This window comes from Eurypyga helias, unplaced genomic scaffold, assembly GCF_000690775.1.
Source record: "Eurypyga helias isolate BGI_N326 unplaced genomic scaffold, ASM69077v1 scaffold34, whole genome shotgun sequence".
Classification (NCBI taxonomy): Eukaryota; Metazoa; Chordata; class Aves; order Eurypygiformes; family Eurypygidae; genus Eurypyga; species Eurypyga helias.
Window position 1 is genome coordinate 1 of NW_010247946.1, and position 15852 is coordinate 15852.

General features: G+C 42.2%; 1 protein-coding gene across 1 annotated transcript; it reads left to right on the forward strand.

The window, feature by feature from the left end:
- Positions 1 to 468: 468 nt before the first annotated feature.
- LOC104509051 (membrane cofactor protein-like) lies at positions 469 to 6159 on the forward strand (the record flags this gene model as incomplete). The annotated part of the gene is made up of 9 exons (XM_010150867.1): positions 469 to 548; positions 1010 to 1237; positions 1445 to 1541; positions 2245 to 2330; positions 2747 to 2953; positions 3707 to 3886; positions 4862 to 5050; positions 5647 to 5841; positions 6133 to 6159. Coding segments are annotated over 9 exons (1289 nt in total), but the record flags the coding sequence as incomplete, so codon positions are not given.
- Positions 6160 to 15852: the final 9693 nt, after the last annotated feature.

A 15852-nucleotide genomic window follows, 5' to 3' on the forward strand; every position in this document is an offset into this window, starting at 1 on the left:
GGCGCGAGCTGAGGGACTTGGGGGGGCCACGCCGCGTGCCTGCGGCCTCCCGTCCCTGCGAGCGACCGGGGCAGGGAGAGGGCTCGTCCTTCGCTTCTCCGGTGCCGCGGGGCTGAGCGGGGGCTCCGGGGCCTTCTGGGCTGCTCGGGGAGGCGCTGGGGAGGGAGGAAGAGACGACTTAGCGGTGGTGGAAACCGCGACCTTTCCAGGCGCTTTCTGTGGGATTTGGGGCAAAAAGGTGACAGAAAGCTCGTGTCGCAAACGTAGGAGTGTTGGTTTGGTGCTGCCGGGTGCTGGTTCGGACCCTGGGTTGGGGGTTAAATTTCTTTCGGGGTTTGGTAAGTCTCTTAGGCGGTGAATAGATTGGAAAGGAAGTGAACAGGTACCGTCAGCGGTGGTGGCCTCTGCCGTGGGCAATTGCAGAGAGGGGTCGAATCTGACTTTTGCATCTGGGTTGCGTTGTCTCAGGTGCGTTTTTTCCGAGTCCTCTGTCGTGGAGGAGTCTCAGATCTTCAGCACTAACTGCACCTCGGAATGTCCCCGGGCCTGTGGGTCCCTGTTGGATTGTGTGGCTGGTTTTAAACTCCCCTTTGTGATGTGCCTGGCCTTTTGTCTTGGGAAAGGAAATGAACTTCGGGAGTGTGCCTGGTTTGTTTGGGTTTTTTCCTGTAGCAAACTAAACAGACATTTTACTGCAGATGCGTATAGAGTGATTGAAGTCCTGTATTTAACCACAAGGATATGGCAAACGGGCAAAATATACTAACAGTGAGGAAGTGTGCTGTCTGTGTAGGATGCTAACGAAGAGCTTGAGAAAATAAAAGGGTGACTGACCCATACTAGTGTAGAGTTGGACATTGGATGCAATTTAGCTATAAATTAAAAAACTGAAACCTAGTTACATATGCAGATACCTCTGCCCCTTAAGAATGTCCCGTTGGATTTACTGATGGATTAGCCTGGCTTCTATGCCGTTACGCCTCAGTGTGCCTCTTTTCTCATTGACAAGATCGTGTCTTGCTTTTCCTTCCTCATACTCTGACAGATATGTGTACGCTTCCCGAGAGGCTGCATTATGCAGAGCTTGAGGAGAGTTTCAGCACAAAGAAGAACTTTGCTGTCGGGACCACGGTGTCATACATCTGCCGTCCGGGGTATAAGAGGATCCACGGAATATCATCAGTTCGTACATGTGGTGAAGACTTAGAGTGGTCACCCATAGAGCAGTTTTGTACAGGTAATGGGTGTGTGAACTCTTTTGGTTTTTTTCCTTTGATATTTAACAATTTTAGTTGTTTTTCAAGTGAGAATTAGTATTGTGTAATATTTTAAACAAAGCTTGAAAAGTGCTAATGCCGGTAAGAGCAGTGTATGCCAAAGACAGTGTTTCTGTATGACTAGGAAGATGTAGATTTTTCATTTATTTTTTTTCCTCTCACCCTAGAGAGAAAATGTATCCATCCAGGACATTTAGAACATGGTTATATTAATGTGACGGATCTTTCATTTGGTTCAAAAGCTACTTTTTCTTGTGAAAAAGGGTAAGTATTTTGGTGAAGGTAATGAATTATTTTAATTTTTTTTTTTTGTTCTCTAGATCAGATTTGAACCAAACCCAAACTCCTTTTATGTAGGTTCCATTCCAGTTCTGACTTGAAATGTCTCCTGAAGTGTACCTGGAGCAAATGAAACGACAGTTAAATTTGATTTGATTCCCTGGATTTACTTGCTGCTTCCATCAACTGAGGCTTAAGCTTTTTAGTGAGATTATGCAGAGGGACAACCAGAGTGTTCCCTCTAATGACTTCTTTTAAGGCTCCTGTGGCAGAGGGAATAAATATATATCTTCATCACCCTTCATTATTTCACTGAATAATGGCCCACCTGTCTGTATACAGCAAATGATGTCAAAAGCACTAACCTCTTACAAGGGTTTTTCCTCCCTTTCCTTTGTAAAGCTTCTTTCTGTGTATTTGTAACTTCAGGGCAGTAGTATTAGAGGGTACACATCTTAAAATGGTGAGGCTTCCATCAATTCCTTTATGGATGACTCATTTGCTTCTGTTGTGTTTTCGAAGTTGAAACTGTTAGCAGACTAAAAAAGATATCATTCACACGACAACAAAAACTTGGTATGTCATGTCCCCATAGTCACAAAACAGAACGATGTGAACAGAGTCTCTGTCTGTTTGTTGGAGAAATGAGAGATTTAAGTACCACCTCTAAAATTTTTTACCTGTCTAGATTCAGATTACGTGGAATTGATGAAATTTCCTGTGTAATTAAGGATAAAGGTGTTGACTGGAATGGACATCTTCCTCTCTGTGAAAGTAAGTACATTACTACTGGGTTTAAGCTTACATTCAGATGGTGGTATTTCATTTAAAACCAGCTGTGCCATGTACTAGACAGTATAAGAAATGATGGTAAAATGGGAGTGATTTTGCTTTTGTGGAACTTCTGGGGGTGTGCCGGAGGAATGACTATGAAAACTACCAGTTATTCTGGTAATTAGCTCATATTGGTTAAAGTCAGCTTCTTCTTGAAGTTGAGACTCCCTGTGATAAATGGCCATCGGTAACTCGATTATAACTGTAGTTTGTCTTAGAAATAGCTGTATGTCAGATTTTAAATGAAATTACTTGAAAACCAAGGCTCGCTATTTCTGAGGTGAACAAGGTAATGGCAAAATTCTAAATTTTGGGATGAGTCTGTGCCCAGACTAATTTGTGTGATTTATTGCTAGGAATTCCCTGTGAACCGCCCCCCAGCATAGCCAACGGCCGCTACACCGAAGCAGATAACTATGTTTATGGAACATCAGTGACCTACACGTGTGATGATGCTCCGAAAGGCGTGGATCCTTTCTCGCTGGTTGGCTCAGCCACTCTTTTCTGCATGTACGATGAACAGTCAAATGGAGTTTGGAGTGGGCCGCCTCCACAGTGTAGAGGTTGTTTTTCAATATACTACTTTATTATAGCCTGTGTGACCCCAGAACTTCAGTATCTGTCCCTTTTTTTGGAAGGGATGGGCTGGGGGGAAAGGTCTTCCCTATAGACAAGAAGAAACAGAACCTCTGGCGCTAAGTGTGGTGTAGTGTTCAGTGGAGGTCACATCGCCTGCATTATTGGTATTGATTGATTATGACACTGAAAACTGACTAAAATTTAAGTTAAAACTTGAAAAAGAAGTGAGAGACCATAAGGCCTGGGTAGCTGAAGAAAAATTGTGTAAAGACCAGGAATGTGGAAGCTAGGTTATGAATAGTGAAAAGGTAAGGAAGAACTCCTTTTCTCAACACCGCTGCTATGCAAGTGCAGGAATAAATGCAAAGCCCATAAAGCAGAAAGTCTTGCTTTGCCAGCGTAGGGAGAAATGGCAGATACTTGCATGTGGATACCTGAACCCTAATCAATATCCCTTTGTTCTTTGAAATTCTGCCACTGTACGGGAGTTTGTCTTTTGGAAGTGGAATGTGATTATGTCAATTATTCCAATTCCTTCCTTGACTGTACCATTACAGCTCAATAGCTTCAAGCAAGAGCCCCCTCCACCTTCAAAAGAATAACCTTTTGACAAAGCCCCTCCAAAACAGTTCCAGAAATTAGATAAGGAAACTTAGAAGCGGCAAAAGGATGTTGTGTCTGTTGCAAAGGTACTGTTAACAAATGCTTCAGAGCTGTTTTTCCTTAACCTATTTCAGTGGTCAAATGTGATAACCCGAAAGTTCAAAATGGGAAAAAAAAAGGTGGATTTGGATCTTCCTATGGCTATATGGACACAGTCATGTTTGAGTGTGATCCAGGCTACGTCCTGATCGGACCAGAGGTAATTACTTGCGGAGAGAATGGTGCCTGGTCTCCAAAACCAACTTGTGAAAAAAGTAAGCCTTTAAATAAGAATCTACCTTCTCTTGTGTGTTGAGAATGTTGCAAGTCTGCCACAGCTGAAATTTATGACTCGTAACACTGTCGTTGGAAAACAAGCTCAGGAAGCTGACGTGGAGCCTCATCTGTGGGCAGCTATTTTAGGTGTCTGAGTGACTTAACTCCACAGTGGTTTTGGATGAGAGTGAGTTGAGTTACAGACATGAGCGTAGAAGTTGTGGCATGGATATACTGTGATGCTACCGCAGTGTAATAGCCTCGCGGTGTTTGTTCTAGTGATTTAATGTGTAAATACAGACGAAAAGATGTGTTTCTGAGGTCTGATAGAAAGAATGAGGAGTATGCACAATGAGGAAACCTCTAGTGTCCTGCTGGAGCAATCAAAATCGTTACGTGTGTGTTCTCTTATGCAGCTTTTCAGCTCTTAGAGGCATCTTGGATGGTGTGCAGTATGTTGTTGGGTTTTTTGATCAGGCAGATTAAGTCAGGACTAATTTGCAGGGCTGGGGACATTGCAGAGGTCTTTCTGTACCCTTTCTCCTTCCTCTTTGTGCTAAAGGGAGGGGGAACGTTGTTGTCAAGCCCAGTGAGAGAATTTTTTATGTGCATACTCTAGTGAGCTCCCAAGAATGAGAACCGCTTCTGCAAAGAATCCGTTTGGGTGTTCATAATGAACGAGTCTGATGAGGCACCTGGAAATGGCTCTAGAGCTTACATAACCAATAAACCAACCAATATGAATTTCTTAGCTACCTCATCATACTATCCTGTTACTTTAGTGAATACCTACAGTGACGTTTCTTTGAAGTCTTCTAAAGGAAACATTTATACTTAAAATTGTGTTAAACTATCCAGATATGCTGACCTATATTTCTCCTACAAAGGCAATGTATATTTGTGGAGTGAGTTAATGAATTACAAAATGTTTAAAGTGTATTATCACTGAAGTTATTTTTAAATTCATGTGTTAGTTGCCGAAGACGTATGTGGTGCCCCAAAGATCAAACATGGAGTAGTGATTCCAGCGAAATCTGTGTATGAAGGAGGAGAATCTGTTCAGATAAAGTGCAATGTTCACTGTGCTTTTCCTGATGGCACTGAAGAGATGACAGTAACTTGTCAAGGACACAATATATGGAGTTCTTTACAAAACTGTGCATGTGAGTAAAACTCAGAATTGGTAAAATCGAGGGCAGAGGGACATGTTCCAAACGTCTGATGTTGTAATGTGCAGACCCTGAGATTCAGGGCACCAACAGGTTATGTTTGTAGGGTTGGGAGTGTCACGGGTTGGAGTTGCAGCAACTGAGGAGAGTTTTTGGCCGGGCTGGAGTCCTTGTTCAGTCTTAGTTTTGCTTATGGCAGTGGGTAAACTCAACAGCCAGTGGGAAAGAGCTATTCTGGAGTGTTTTCTGAAGATACTTTCCCTCGAGCAGACTTTATTCTCGCCTCCCTTTGCACCCATCACTTGTTACAGTGTGAGCAGAGGTGATCTGTCCTTCCATGCATCTGTTTGTCCTGATGCAGCCCAGATGTGCATTTCCTTTGTGTCTGAAGCATGTCCACCAGAAGGCTCTGCAGCCTCTGGGCAGCTGGAAGCCTTTGCATATAAAATGGCTTAAGGATTGACTGAGCTTCTGATATTTACCGAAATGTAGGGAGTTTTTCAGGGCAAATTCTTGCATCTGCTTTACGTACCCCAACTCTGTTCTTGGGCTTTATCTGCCTTTTTCTTTACCCCTCCCTTCACATGCAGGTGGGTCTGTAAGTTCTGGATTCACGCCAGTCATAAGTAATGGGAGAGTAATTGATGGAGAAAAACCTTTCCATTATTTTGTCGGGGATTTCATTGTGATTGAGTGTGATCCAGGCTACACCTTACATGGCGAAGCTCGTATCCAGTATATTGGAGAAAACCAGTGGAATCCTGGAGTGCCAACTTGCCAGTTAAGTTAGTATGAACTGCATTAATTTCTTGGGGATGTTCTTTTGTATTCAGGAAAAATAATTTAATGCAAACTTCCTTCTTTATTTTGACATAAGAAAAATAGGATTTGGTAAAATCCATTTAAAAATGGGGATTTTTTTTTTCAAGTTAATTAAATGTGATAGAAACTGACCTGCTGCAGGATTCTGACAGAAGAGCTAGATCTATTTGCAATAACTTTGAATATATTTGTAATAGTGTTTGAATAAGAAGGGCATGTGTTCCTCTCATGATACTGATTCCCTCTGTTCTTAGGTGTGTATCTGACGGTCATCATCGTTGGTAAGTGTCTTATAAAACCTGAACAGGATGTGATGGGGATTGTCTCTTTTATGTGGGACTGATATTCTGGTTGTCACCTGTGACTGCAGTAATATAACAGGATTTTAGAGTTTTGGTTATTTTAAAAATGCTTGTCTACTCCTAAAGCTGCATAGTTCACAGGAAGTTAAGATTGCTTAGCAATTATAGGTGAATTTCATGTGAAAGGTGTATTTAGGTGAGGCATCAGGTTTCAAAGGGCGTATTCCACACCTTTAGTCAATTTTTATAAACTCCTCAGAGCTTGAGTTTACTGGAAGTGTGGATAAATAACCATGCCAGTGAACAGAAGTGCTCAGTCCCTCTTCTGTCCTTGCATGTGTTAACCCAGTTGTGCAAACCTACCATTGTCTTGGAAAGTTCCTGTCAGAAAGTAACGGTCGAATGTTGACGTGTCTGCTGCCCTGCTGCTGAACTGGTGGGGTCTTGCCGGTCACTGTTCCTGCGCTGAACTATCTTGAAGGATTTTGAGTAAAGCATCAAAAACATATTTGTGAAATAAGCCATGCAAATTTTAAGGGTTGTTTTCTGGGGGGGTGTATAGGACTGTAGATGAAGACAGTGCCATTTTTGCAAAAAATTTTTGTGGCTGTTTGTGAGCTACAGATGATCTTTATCACTCTAAGCCTTCTTTAAATTCTTCCTAAAGGGGCTGTGGCAGTTGTGGTGCTCCTGGTAGCCTTCTGTGTCTATAAGAAATGCTGTTCACAAAATGGGTGAGTGAACGTGCTTTTATTATTATTATTATTGCAAATTTCTGACTGACTGAGCAAAAGCAGTGCTAATGCATATGGAAGTTTCTTAAGCTTTATCTTCCCTCTCTTTTTCAAATGTGTGATGATTATATGTGAGCTTGTTAAAGCAGCTGATGGGAAGCTGAAATGCCTAACGCTCTATTTGACTTTGTTTTTATATCTGCTGTTCAAATAAGCTGGTAATTAACACTTGCACTAATTGCAAGGAAGGAAAAACCTTGTTCTTAAGCTTGAATTTGGCATAGGTACGCTTGCCAAGGAAAGTACTGTTCACATCTGCTCTAAAACATGTCAGTTTACCTCTTAAAGCCAGTGGTAGTGTTGGCTGGCGTGGGATTGTGTGACGGCATTGCTTGGATACAGCCTGTGAGACCTAGTGATGCCAGAGGGTAAGAGCCAGAGTGGTTTATGTGAACTGGAAGCCTTGGGGTTGAACTGAGGAGCTGCTTCTCTCCTAGATGTCTCAGTGGTAGTGGAGGTTAAGTGGAGAACCAGTGCTTTGTGTTTTGAACCAGAAGCACCTTGACTAAAATAATATGGGCTTAGTTACAAGGAAAATACGAAAAAAAATTGACCTAAACTGGTGCTTCTGTGCTGTTAAAACCCCAAATAGTTGGCTTTGCTGCTCAAGTGTTTAATGTGTGGAGCCACTTCAGTGTTTTCTCCTGCAGCAGCAATGATTGGTGTCCCTATGTTGAAGACTTGCAAAATCAACTGTAAAATAGGAGATGCATAAGTAGCAGTGTTTTTCTGGTTTTAATGATCCATATAGGGCCTTTTGAACTTCAGAACAACTGATTGTTATGTCTGCTTTTTAGGGGAGGAGTGGCAGGAAATTTAAATGCCTCTGTGCATTGCTTCTTGCAATGATGCCTTAGTTTATCATCTTGAAAAAAAGCCTGTTTTGTTGGGAGAAATAGTTTGTATTATGCAAAATACTGAAAATTCACAGCAAGTCAGGTGGTACGCACAGAACATCATGATGAGCATCTCATCGAAACTGATGAGAAGAAACCTTTAAATGAGATCTGTTTGGAATTTATCTGGAGTATGTGAAGCCAAGGAAGGGATCCTATAAAGAAAGCAAACCAGAGGAAATGTTCCTGCAATGGAGTACACCCAGTATTAGTTGGGAGAGCCCTGAAGCTGGTTTACATCTAGTGAGGTTTTAGCCCTAGTAGCTTCCACATAGGCAGCACCGTATCGTTACAAGGGCCGGAGTGGCTCTCGGCGTGGCTGCGTACCTGCGTGCTGCTAGGTGAGTCAGTGCTTCTGAGCAATGGCTTTTCACCTGTGACTTGGATAATCTGCAGTCTGGATGGGCCAAATAAGACTGTGCGGGAGTTAGTAGTTTTAGGGCAGCACTTTCTGCTTTCATCTGTGGAGAGACTTCTCAGGGTGTAGAAAGGAGGAGGGATCTAAAGCAACATCATCCAGAATTACAGAATGTTATATTCCTGGAAAGTTTACCACATGAAAAGTCTTGTTGCGCTCAATGCTCTCCTTAAGCTTCCGCGCTGTGAACATCTGACTGTTAAACCTCTTTCTTGTCTGAAAACCCTAATCTAATCTGTTATTAAAGCCTAGATCTCCCTATTTAGTTTTCAGGGTTCCTGATGTAGCTGAGCCTTTCAACTGTTGTGCTTTCAGTACCTCATACTTGCTGTGCTGAGGTCTTCAAATGACAGCAAAAGCCTTTTCTTGCCCTCTTTCTTGTGTGTTTAATCTGCCAGTTTTATAGGACATTCAATTAGACTTTTTTCCCCTTCTGCTGTTCAGCTCATATACAGTTGATGAGAGTTGCAAGGAAACATGTATTTTAAAAACTAATGTACCAGCTGAGATGGAAGAAACTACACAAATGAATTAATTGAATCTTAAAAAGGTATACACTTTCCACTTAATTTGGATTTTTGCTATGAAGCTTAAGTGTCTTTTTTATTGTTATTATTATGGTTTACTTAGAGTTTCTGGAGAAATGTGGAACCTAGCTAGCTGTGACCCTCAGTCTCCTGTAGGAAAAACTGTACTAACCGTCCCTTCGTTTTGGGAGGACAGGATAGGTATTATACAAAGAATTACCTTTCAGTGTCGTAAAGGATAGCTTCCAGCGATTGCGTCTCACGTATTGTAGTTCTGGGTTGTCTTTAAAGAACGAGTAGCATTTTCTCCTAGGTAGAAACTCGATACCTGCTCAGTACAATGTTTGCACCTCCTTCAGTAACATGAAATAGACTCCAGTGGTGTGTTACTCCAATTAGCTAGTAGTACAATTCCCTATAATTAGACGGCTCTTGGAGCTGGAAGCCACCTTTGCTGCAACACGTGGATGCTGGAGTTACAAAGGTAGTGTGGATCCCATCAGAGAAAACCAGATCACGTGCCTCAGAATTACTGGTGCAGCTGTTTCCAGCTTTCTAGAGAAAAAGAAAATAAATGAGGGTGCAAATAATGTTGTCTTTTTAAACCTTTTTATAAAAAGGTGATTTCTTTTTCAAATTCAGAGTTCTGTAGCCCTAAAGAGGGTCAAAATGTAGTCACTTGTTTGGAAGTGATTTCCTCTCCTACATCTTAAGCTAGTGCTTTGTGCAGTGGTCGGGTGCACTTGTTGACACTTACGATTGCTCCTGCACTCGTGTAGTGTCAAATTAGCTCTTTGAAAACGCTCACTCTTCAAATCTTCTGACAGGAGAACAGATCAAAGACAGGACAGCTTAGTTGGGCTGTTCCTTGTCACTATTTTGTCATTACTACCTTAAGAGTTTGCACTACAAATGCTTTAGTGAAGCAAACTTCGTGTTGCTTTTCTCCATTGCAGAAGTTCTGAGAAGGTAATGGTTGAAACATGTCTCAAACTTACACGAAGGTCTTTTCAAATGTGTAGTCTTGATTTTATTTACTTTTAAAGAACAAGTGCCTTTTCAGTGTTTTTGATACGTTTGAGATGGCATACAAGAAAACTAAGCTTGTAGTTTCTTCCCAAATAACGTGTGGATAATTGAATATCGTCTACCTCTGATGTAAGATGTTTCTACTTGAGGTGGGATTAGTTTTCTGGGTTAGTGGGGCTTAATTTTGGAGATGGGGGGAGGGGGAAAAGGGAATTGAGAGAGAATAGGGTTCTTATTTCCAATTTTACCTTTTGCACATGACAGTGCTAAGAGAAATTAATAGTGTGGTATGCGTACACACCGTTAACCCCTGAGCTTTGTGTCTACAACTCCTTAGAGACCTAGAGTAAGAGCGCAGGGGTTCAATGTGTCTTTTGTCTGTAATGCACAGCAGGAGTTACTCAAGAACTTGAAAACAGATATATATGGATGTAATTACAAATTTTAATCCTCATATATATAGGTATTGTAAATTTGCTATTAGATTACAAAACCAAAATTCTCACAGATGCTCAGCTTCTGGTTATAAAATACATACTAAGCAACATGCTGTATTTAAAGGAATTTATAAGGGATGCTCCTGATGTAGTCTCCAAATAAGTTTGGAATCCTGTAACTGTGCTGTTTTCAGTTTTTGACAATACTCAGGCGTGATCTGTTCATCGCTTGAGATGATCCACTTGGATCTCATGTTCTTCTACTCACTGGGACATTAACCGTCTAGGGGTTGAAATGAAGTAAACACCTCGGTCTAGCAGTTACTTAGTAAGAAGAGGACAAATAATGCTTTAGCTTCATGACTTTACATGCTAATTTAGTGATAAGCCTAAGGATGTGCTTTCAGGATAAATGTAAAAAATATTTAAATGTAAAATCTCTGATATGACTTGTTTTTCTGTTTGTAGGAAACGTGACAGCACTCCATGTACTGCCGAATATAAGAGCTGTAAAGCATGAATGGCCTTTTTTGGGGGGTGGGAGGGAATAACTATCAGAATACCTATCAGAAATGGAAAATGATTGCACTTACATTGACTTTCTGTGGATTAATACCTTGTACTATGTCTTATACTACTGATTAACTGTAGGAGATCGTTAATAGGGTAATATATATATGCTTTTCCTTATGGGCCACTCATAATGTCTTTGCTGTACGTGAAATGGTGTTAGAGGCACGTGCCTGTGGCGTGCAGGAGTGTCTGTCGGCGGGAGTACTGGACGTATCGCTGTCATAGTGCCAGCTGCTGCCGCCTGCTGCCGTCAGTGCTACCTCTTTTCTTACAGAAGACTATCCAATATTAGTTCTGCTCGCTAAAATACGAATGTGCTTGTTCATTTGTGTGACTGAGCTGGTAAAAATGGTTGTTGTTTCTTGTATTCTGAAATGTTTTATTATTAATTTCCTTAAGAGATTGGTGCCATTTAAGGCCATGTCTTTTCGAAACTATCACAGTTCAGATCTTGTATATGCTACCTCTTTGTTTTCCAAAGTTGGTTTCTGTATATCTAATGAATTAAAATGTGCCTTTAATCAAGAGTTTTATAGCTTTTGCACTGCCTTTAAGAAGGAAAAAAGCCATATATATTTCTTGCTCTTGGATACAGCCCCAGAAAGGCTACAGTAGGTTTGTTAGAATGGAAAACTGAAGGTTTCTATTGCAAAGGTACCCCCTTTCTTTGAATTCGTTGGCCTATTGCTGGAAAGTACCTAATTAAAGGAACTGCTGAGAAATCGGGGGTAGCCATCTCCTCCTATCATCAGGCGCACAGGATAAGTTCCTTAGGATGCTTGATTTTTAGGGAGCCTTGATGTCTGTTTCAGAGAGAATTTTGTTGCTTTTCAGGATAGAAAGGGCACTGGATGAATCTCGCTTCCTTGCTTTTTTTCCCTTTGCAATCGTATATTCCACATAGAGCATTTCAAATCTCTGTATGCACGCTGTGATGCTAAATCTACCTCTGTAATGCTGGATTTAGCATCAGGAATGTGTTGAAAAACAGGAGCCTTTCCCTGTCTGACTCTCTTCTCCCTTCATCTTAAGGGAAGACCAGAGCCGCATTGTGTGAGTGAGGGGATGGGTGTGCTGGCTGGAGCGGTAGATGTGGTCTGTAGGTCGCTGCTTGCTTTTAGCCAAAACTGTGACTCCAGGAGCTCCCATTACGGAATTTGCCATGATTTGAGTCTCAGATGCATCAATAGCTGTTTCTTTAAATGCACACTTGCTATTTCTAATTCCTTATTAAAACCAAAAGCTTAACTACGACAGGTTTTGGCTTTGTGAGTCTGAGTTTGCTATCAGCTTAGGGGAAGTTTGTAAGAACCAATTTTCCCAGAAAAACCAAATTGCCTCACTTCAGAGGGCTCAGGCAGCATTTAAGCTACTCTTGCTTGTCTGTGGTAGATGGGCCCTGCTCTCCACTGTCATGAACAGATGGTTTGAATAACCCAGAACTATTTAGGGCTAAAGAGGGCTTTGTGGGACAATCCCAGCAGTTGTATTGTCAGTGCTCGTGGAGTCTCTGCCCATAAAAAGGGGGTTTTGGCAACACAGAATGACTTGCTGTTCATTGACGTGCTGGTACCCAGTTTGATAATCGCGTGTAAGTCACTATGGTAATATACTGGGAATTGAGCGTGTGGGCACTAGCTAGCTGGATTATGTATGGCATCCTCAATGATGTTTTAAAATATGCTGGAATGCACTTAATGCTAAAGTGAAATAACTGTAAAAAATGGCCTTATTTTTACACGTTTTTCCAGTTGTAAAGACTAGTGAAGACTTGTAACGTTACAAATAAAAATGTTAAATTATGTAGTAGTAAGTGTTTGTCTTTCATTCGTCACGTGGTAAGCAGCTATTTTCCTGTTGTTCTTAATTTTTCCTGTACCAAACTTGCAGTAGGTGGTAATCGTTGAGCTCGAAGCTGGGAGTTTGCGCACAGGTTTGATGGTAGTGGAGAGAATGCGTTTTAATTTCCTGAGCAGACTCATTGCCTTTTCATTTTCTTTTGGAAGCGCAGGGAATTTCCCACAACCCTCAAAACCTTTGTGTTTGCTCCTGGAAAACTTGGTGGAGAAGAGGCAGGTTATCGTGGGGCTGTTGTGATGTAACACTAAGGCAAGAGCAAAGTGTTCTGGCACTTCTGTCCAGTGTGGGACGGATGTGATCCGTAGGGAATATAGCTTAGGCGGTTGGAAGTAAAATGTGAAATAGAATGTGATTATTTTTAACTGTATGAGGTTCACACTCAAAATGTACTTGATGTGTGGAGTCAGCTGCCTTCTAAAAGGCTTCTATAATGAAGCCTTTCGGAGAGTGGAATAGAAGAATAACTAATATGCCATATTTTTTTAAAATTATGGTTGTGATACTTGAAATCAGTTGGTGTGGGCCACAAACGATGACAGTGTGTGGACTACCCAGCTCAACAGCCTATGGAGTTTTGGGTTTGCAGTGAGCATTGATGAGCTAGGCAGCTATGGGGCAATGTGCCTTAAATGCTACAAATTAATTTGTCCTAATTGTCATGAGTTCTGCACCATTTTTCTAAGACTCAGTCCCACATGAATTATTTCATTTTAGAATCTGGAACTGATAATGAGGAGTCACGACTGCATGAACTTCCTACGGAATAGGAATGTGTTGTTGCCATCTACTGGAAAAACAAGCAATGTTCTCACCGCGGGCGGGACAAAACCCAAGTGCAGCATTACCTAGCGTCAGGTTACGTAGTGCGAGGTGTCGGTGGTCGGTAGGCTTTGCGGTGCTACGCTTAAAATCAGTGTAAATGCTCCCTTTGGGGCCTGGTTCCTGCTGGGCGGTGGAGCTGGGGACAGAAATGAAGAGACTTGCAGCAATTGGATATTGTCCATCAGGGAAATGGAATCTGTCTACCTGAGACAGAACCCAACACCAAGTCGCACACAATTTTATTTAAAAGGAAAAAAGAAATCTGAGAAAGTAACAGGTTAAGGCAAACAAATAGCACATGGAAGAGAACTGGTGAGGAGGTTAGGTGGCTGTGCGAGAGCCCTGGTTCACTTGAGCTGAAGACTCTTGGTTAGGTGTTTGAGCAGGTGCTTCGCTTTCTCGTTAAGCATCCCTCCTAGCTGGGCGTGATGCCGACTGTCCTCTTGTGCAGGATGTTCGGCCCGTCGGCGTGACTTCAGCGAACGGAACAGCGTGCCATATGTGTTTGTGAAGTGAGAGCGGGCCTTTGATGGTGCTTAATATAAGGACTTTGGGGGGCTGGGGGAATGAAGTTTTTCCATTACTGTTGCTTTTCCCCCTACATCATAACCGATTTCAAATGGTGCTAGACAAAAACTGAGACTCTGAACACCAAGAGAAATCGGTCAGCCTGTGTAAGAGACATTTTCCTGGCTCAGAGAAGAATCCTCTTGTAGATGACAGCTAGGCATTCTTTAAAGATGACTAGACAGTGGTCTGATCGAATGCTTCATCCACACAGCGATGGTCTTTTCTGTGTGTAACAATGTGTTTGACGATAGTGAGGTCAAGCAAAACCAGCTTCATTTTAGTGGCTTGGATGGAAGGTGTAGAGGTAGTCTGAAACGTTACTAGAAGTTACCAGCAAGAAACTTTAGAATCATTCCAGAAAAAGGAGTGGATTTTGTGCACCAGTGTGACATCATCATGATTGCTGAAGGCACTTTTCTGTTTAACTGCTGAGATTGAATTGTTGGAGGGAATTTATGTTTGCAGAGCCAGTCTGAGATCTATGGAATGATAACTCTATGGCGATAGGGTCCCCAAGCACAGAGTGGAAATACGTTTACTCTAAGTTAGTAAATTAAGAGTTAGGGTCCTATAATAAGGAAACGTACTCTGCCTGTCATGATGGAAAAGTGCTACGTTGATTTTCATGCAGCTTTCGGATCACTTTACTCTGGACAACTTTAACTCAATAGCCATTGTTTATTAAGTAGAAATACATTGGAAGGAAGCTGTTGGCGTGGTGGCCCTGGCGTGAGGGGGTGCATACAGTGGCTGTAAAAGTGTCTAGAAATCAGATGATGTTACAAAGTGAATGGCTGGTAAAAAAAAAATAACCATTGGAAAAAGTGCTGGTTTAAGGAGTAGAGGTGTTGTAAGGAGTAGAGGCGGTTGGTGAAGTTAGCAGCTGCTTGATCTCCTCCCACGCTGTAATTCTTGCTCCTAGAACACTGATTTCAAATGGTGCTAGATACAAAGAGGGAAAATCTAAGCCACCATGTGAAACCAGCTTCCAGAGGAAGACACATCTTGTGCATGGCTGCAGGCTGAGAGAGAAAATCCTTCATCTCCACCGTACCTAGAGGAAAAGTCATTCATTTAATTTTATTAGGAAGTAAAACAGTTAAGTTCGGGTTAGTTACTTTACTGACACTATCTTGGGGCATCCGGTGAGTAGTTGAGGCCGATGTAAGAGAAATGAAGTATGTGATGAAACACACCACTCCGGAATTTCCCTTCGTAGCCAGGTGGAATACACTGGGCTCTTACCAGGAAGTAGTGACAAAGGTCTGACTTCCTTCTAGTGCGGAGTTTGATGCTGATGGGCTGGGGGAGAAGTCGGTGTTGTACGGGAATGCTTGTCATGCCATTGCATGGAACCCTTGTTCTGTCTAAGGTGGTGTTCTGGCTTTCCATCACTGACTGATCCCAGCATCGTCAGCGAGGACAGGGCAGGTGAGGTGCTCTCTGTGACAGGGAAAGGCAGTGTGACTATTGCGATGGAACTTCCGTCCGAGGAGCTGGCAGCTTTTTGTGGGGCAAGTTAAGTTCTGTAGGGACACTGAAAATAAACTGCATGGAAACTGCTGCGAGTGTGGGTCAGAACGAAACCTGACAAGGGCGCGTTTGCAGATCTAGCTGCAAATGGTTCAGCGGAAGCTGCTGAGGAAGTGGGAGTGTGAAAACGAGTGGCTGACGGTTATTGGAAATGGAATAGGTCTGAGCCGCCGCAGTAGTTAACCTGCAGTGGGTCTGTGTCAGTACAGCAGG